The sequence below is a fragment of the Gavialis gangeticus genome, unplaced genomic scaffold (assembly GCF_001723915.1).
Source record: "Gavialis gangeticus isolate Ggan-Ray unplaced genomic scaffold, GavGan_comp1, whole genome shotgun sequence".
NCBI classification, from domain to species: domain Eukaryota; kingdom Metazoa; phylum Chordata; order Crocodylia; family Gavialidae; genus Gavialis; species Gavialis gangeticus.
Window position 1 is genome coordinate 60,825,899 of NW_017729031.1, and position 5,989 is coordinate 60,831,887.

At 36.4% G+C, this 5,989-nt stretch overlaps 1 protein-coding gene across 2 annotated transcripts in view; it reads left to right on the forward strand.

Moving 5' to 3' along the window:
• Window positions 1-3,402, forward strand: part of PLEKHA3 (pleckstrin homology domain containing A3) — a 47,716-nt gene extending 44,314 nt beyond the window's left edge. Inside the window, exons 7-8 of one of the 2 annotated variants that reach the window (XM_019523026.1) lie at window positions 468-589; window positions 1,950-3,402. In XM_019523026.1, coding sequence (XP_019378571.1) covers window positions 468-589; window positions 1,950-2,077 — 250 coding nt within the window. In that variant the 3' untranslated portion in view covers window positions 2,078-3,402. The remainder of the gene's footprint in view (window positions 1-467; window positions 590-1,949) is intronic. The other variant, XM_019523027.1, reaches the window with a different exon arrangement.
• The last annotated feature ends 2,587 nt before the right edge of the window (window positions 3,403-5,989 follow it).

The following is a 5,989-nucleotide window of genomic DNA, read 5'->3' on the forward strand; positions in this document are numbered from 1 at the left end:
TACAAAGAAGGTTGAGATCCATAATCTAGTGTACTTACTGTAAACCCCTATAAATGCAAGTAACTTTATGCAAAAAAAAAGTAATCCTGTTGTTTTCACAGGGATAGATTTCTGTTCTTGAAATTATAAGAATTTATACGATTTTCTGAGTCATGAAAAACATTTGACTCTCGTTCTTTTGAGTAATTGGGGTGGTTTTTTGTTTGTTTTGTTTGTTTTGTTTTGTTTTTTTTAAATGCAAGAATATAGTCTTACCATAGTCTTCACACTTTAAAATCTGTGCAAGCTAACAGCTATGTTCTGGTCATTCAGTTTACTTTTAACAGTATAGAGCAAAATGGAAGTTACCTTTTTGATACAGGTTTAGTAGAACATACATATTATAGACCTTTATTTTAAATTAAAAGCAGATAAACCCAATAATATTTTTGTTTTCAAGTTTGTAGAACTAATGGATCCTATTTAAGTTGCAGGAGTAGTCACTCGGTAAAAGAACCAGTTTCTTCAGTTCACCGGCTATCACAAAGACGCAGAAGAACATACTCTGATACAGAATCCTATAATGATGTTCCCCTTGAAGATACAGAAAGTAAGTTGTTTAATTAATATTTAGTTTTTTGTACTCTCATTGTTTGTGCACCAAATTCTGTTTTATAATTGAATCGTAAAAAACTAAGTTAGAGAAGCACAGTTTTGCAGTGCCAGCTTCTGTACAACTTATAACAATACTTGTATTACAGAATGTACTACTGGTCCCCAAAAAAGGAGTACATCTAAGCATGCAATCTTTATTGGCCAAAAGAATTGCATGTAGGATTTGTGCATGCTGTATCAAAGATAATATTTGGTTTACCTTGTAGCTGATTTGCCACTTAAAATATGATCTGGTGTATTGAAAAAAAACAGTTTGTGCTAATGATCTACCCACCTCTTGCACAGAATACTATTTTTCTGAAACCATGTGGCATAGCTAATAGCAAATCAAAGTAATGTGTTCTTGTATTCTAAACATAATGCTTCTCTGTAGCATAGTACCATTGAGTCCATACACAGAGGTAAGTAAGGTCCATTCATGGATTTTCCCTTGGAACTCCCAATCAGATTGACTCCATTTGGACTTCTCCAAAAAAATGCTTCTACTTTTTCCTTTAGTCCTGGCTTGGCCCAAGAATACTGCAGCTCCTTTCTTGAAGTTTAACTTTTCTCTGTATACTGGATCAGCACAAAGCCTCTGCATTGCTGAAAACCTCCTGAAGCACCCAATACTATACATATCTTTTGACACGGAAATTAATTCCACTCTAGGTGACTCATCTGCTTCTCCTTCCCTGGATGACCCAGTCTGGATTCTTTCAGAACAGCTAGGTCAGGCTCAGCCTTGCTGCCTTGAGCAACATCAGTCTACTTCTGTTCTCTATTGGAGAACTCCTTTTTCTAACTCATCTGCACCATGATAGTTGTTTCATCATGTTAAGTAAAAGAGATCCATGCTTTCCAGTGTAAGGTCTCCATCTTTCAGCATTTGATTCAGTTCTTCCTCTTCTCCAACAAGATGTATCAGTAATATCAGATCTTCATGCAATGATCGTATCCTGCTTCTATTTTGTTAATGAAAAATCTTTTAACAAACAATAAATTGCCACACCTTACTTAATACATGCTTCTTATATTGACTTTGTCTGGCCACAGCATAGACAGATCTCTTACAGTGGTTGTGCATTACACGGTATGATTTCTTGGAGTTTACACTAGCTTTAATGTTCTTTATCCATTACCCTATTCCTTATTAACTAAAACCATTCAGGAGATTCCACGGACAATGTGCAAATATTGCATCCAGTAGGATAAAATATATTAGGTTGTATATGAAACGTTAGCAAATAGAGTGCCTAGCAGTTTGAACAGAGCTGTTTGAGTCACAGTTTAAATACTAATCAATATCTCAATAGGATCTGCTCACTGTTCAAGAAGTACACTCAATGGGGATTTGGCAGTGTCAACTATTCCTGAAGAAAACAAATCTGTGTCCATGAAAAAATCTGAACTGGAAGAGACTCTTGCATTCTCTTCTTCCTGAAGAAACTGAAGTACTCAACTTTCTCTAAGTAATGCTATGCAAAAGCTGCTGTAATTATTTTATTGTTATAGGAAGTAGTTCTTTCCCTTTTAGAAGGATTTCTCTGCACTTTATAGATTAATGTAAAAACTAACTTTAAAGTGTATTTTATCTTTATATCGTTTATTTGCAAGAGTATTTTCCTAATACTTCACAGTTTGAATGTGTGGCTGTTCTTTTTTGTTTTGTTTTTTGAACAAATGATGGCTTAACAGAAAAACATTTACATTTGTAAATTTAGCTCTTTTAAGAAGTGTGAAGGTCTGATTGATATCTTAAGTAAGCCTGTGATTAGAAACCTTGGAAAAAAGGTTTCAGATTTTGGGCAGAAAATGTAACTTGTGCCATGGACCAACTGGTTGTTTGCACAAACCTGGGACCTGATCTTGTAGTCCTTGTGTACTCCGTAGTTCCACTGGAATGGGAATTTTACCTAATAAAAGGACTGTGGCATAAGCATGCTAGTGGGTTGTTATAACAGCTTGATGGTAATTAATATTGCCTGCCTTTAAAACCACAAGGTTATAAATTATCTGGTCCTTATTTTTAGCCAATGAAAGTAGAAATATCTAGTGTATTTTTCTAAACAAATATATAAAAAGTAACTTATCTTAATATGAAGCATTTGTACCAAACATTGGATATTTAACAATTCTTATTTATTTATTCCTTTTTGCATCAAAAATTTCTACTGACTTTCATTGCTAAAGATATACAGATTTTATGACATGCTTAAATCATTGAGGAAGTGTATCGCATTATTAAATGGCTCTTGTAGCACTGTTTAGATTTACTGTGCAATCAAAAGAAACAGCCTAAGTATTCTGTCTAACAAGGTATTATTTTAGTGCTTGCTTCTATAATAGACCATTGAGCTGCTGTTGTAATGAATATTTTGTTATCTATATGTATTTTATTTATGACATATATTTATATAGAAAAGGGGTTTCTGTTGTTTTTGACTTCTAAATATGACGTCAAGTTGGCTTACATCTAGAGCTGGATTCTGATCAAATTTACATAAATATAAATTTGCATTAATTTCAAGTAGGATCAGAATTTGGTTCTAATTACTCTGTGAATAATATAGAATAGCAGTGCCTGCTAGCACCTTGCTTGTATAAGGTTGTTAGTGTTTGCATTACAAACTTGGTTTTTATATTCCCTTTTTTGGACAAAATTGCTCTATAAGGTGTTAGTCATGGAGTACTTTAAAAAATCATTTGCTGTTTTAATTTACACAGTGTTTAATAAATATATAGTTTTTTGCACTCTTATGCACCAAATTCTGTTTTGTAATCAAACTTCCTTTAGTTTGATAATTCTATTGCCCCGTTATTATTTTTCACATGTACAAAAACATTCATTTGTATAAACTCAAGAAGAGGAATAGAGAATGAAATAGAGCTTTCCTTTTACATCAAGCAGATCTAAATTTTCACAAAAGTATGAGCAATTACATACCTAGATCTGCAATCCTGCAAAAATGTATGCATGGTGCACAGAATGGAACTACTTGCATAAAGTAGTCATGCGTTTGCTGGATCAGAGTCCTAATTTGTGCATAGGTTACCAATTGCATGTAACTAGCCGTTTGCACACACAAATTAGTCATACACATACTTGCACATTTTTCTGAAAATTTGTGTTCTAATGTATTCGGTCTTAGTCTGCTGTCTCATCAGAACTGTAAAAATAAATATTAAAAAGTGACCCGATCAAACATTCCAGTCCTATATATACTGCAACAAAAGTATTGCAGCTGATCCAGTTCTGTGCGCCCCATTTCAAGAGGGATGTGGACAATATGGAGAGGGTCCAGAGGAGGGCCACCCGCATGATCCGGGGACAACAGGGCAGACTCTACAGTGAGAGACTGCGGGACCTGAACCTATTCAGCCTCCACAAGAGAAGGCTAAGGGGGGACCTGGTGACTGTCTATAGACTCACTAGGGGGGACCAGAGGGGTTTGGGGGAGACGCTGTTTCCCCTAGCGCCCGCTGGCATAACAAGGAGTAATGGGCACAAGTTGATGGAGAGGAGGTATAGATTGGACATCCGCAAAAACTACTTCACGGTTAGGGCGGCTAGGAGCTGGAACCAACTTCCAAGGGAAGTGGTGCTGGCCCCTACCCTGGGGGTCTTTAAGAAGAGGCTGGATGCCTACCTGGCTGGACTCGTTTGAGTCCCATTTCTCTTTTTGGGGTTTTTTGTTGTTCTCCCGCCCTGGTGGGGGGTCGGGCTAGAAGATCTACTAGGTCCCTTCCGACCCTTAATCTATGAATCTATGAATCATATTTTTAGAGTTATCATTATATTGTTGGAACTATCATATTTAAGCTCTGGTATAGGTACTTTCAAATATTCAGGCAAATGCATTGTTTTTACTTTTTGAGTTCTTTTAATTTGACTAGGGATTTTTATTGTACACAATTCTTGTTCACAATTATAGAAAAAAAATCCAGATCCACGTATTCTGAGCTAAGGTTGCAAAAGAAGAAAAATCCCTTTAAATTACATTATTTCAATAGTTTTTTTCATTCCTGTAAGTTTTGAGTGAATGAATGGAAGAAATTGGAATTAAAATTAACTTGTTGCACTTAATATGAACCTTACATTCATTTTTTGTCACCTGTATAAACTCATTTGATGGGATAAGCAAAACACTAAAATGCATTTGGATATCTTCTTTTTCCTAATAATAGTGGAGTTGCATAAATGTGTTCTTTTCTAGGAATACATTTCTAATCAGGGTAACTGAGTTGCCAGGGCAAAATGTTAACAAACACATTTATTCTGAAATATCACTGCTAGTGACCTATCTAAATTGTGGCAGAAGTTCACAGTGCAGCAGTGCCTTTAACCTTACCTTTAATTTTGCTCTTTTTGCTGCAAACCCCTCCCACCATCATGGCTGCTGAGTGACCAAGAGGGAAAAACCACAGCATTAATTGCCTCTCAGCCACTCAGCAGTTGGCGGGGGTAGGGAGTAGCATGGTGAAAAGAACAAGATTAAAGGTGCTGCTGCACCATGAATTTCTGCCACCATTTAGGGAGGTTCCTAATCATAATGTTTTAGCCCAGATTTCATTTTACCCATGTATATGTGTACTCAAAGCATATGTAGCGTTAGTGCACAAGACCTTCATGTAATACATAGTATTTATTTTAATTCCATTGTTGTTCACTGTTTTAAAGCTGATTTGTGCATATACTTTTGAATGACATGGTTGGCAACATTGCCATGGATGAGAGAATGATTTACGTCAACTCCTAGTTGCAAAATCAGTCAATTAAATAACATTATTGCATTACAATAAATTATGAAATATATGGTATTGTAATTGGTAAGTATGCATATTTAGTACCAAAAAAAGCAGGAACGTCTAGTCTGTAGATTTAAACTTCCAGATTTGCCAAAACACACAATGTTATCGTTGGTTAACAACGGGACCAATTTATGTATAAATTGGTGTTGTAGAAATTCATGTCAGTTACTTGGAAAAAACAAACTTACATAGTACCCATCAACAGTGCTTTTAATGAATAGAGGTAGGTAATGAACATGGTCCATCTCCCACTAAAGGCATTACAAAGTTTCTACTTACAGTAAAAGCCCTGTTATCCGGCATTTTACTAACTGGAATACTCTTAATTACGGCCAGTTGGCTGGATGTGGGGAGGCAGGGGGAAGCTTGCATGCAGCGGCTGCTGCTGCCACCCACCACCCTGTGCTGCTGCTGCTCTATATCTGGCTGAAACATCCACCCTGCACTGCTCCACGTCTGGCTGCAGCCACCCTCTTTCCCCCCTGCTCCGCATCTGGCGGAAAACAGCCAGCCTCAGGTAACCAGACTTTTAGATACTTGGCAC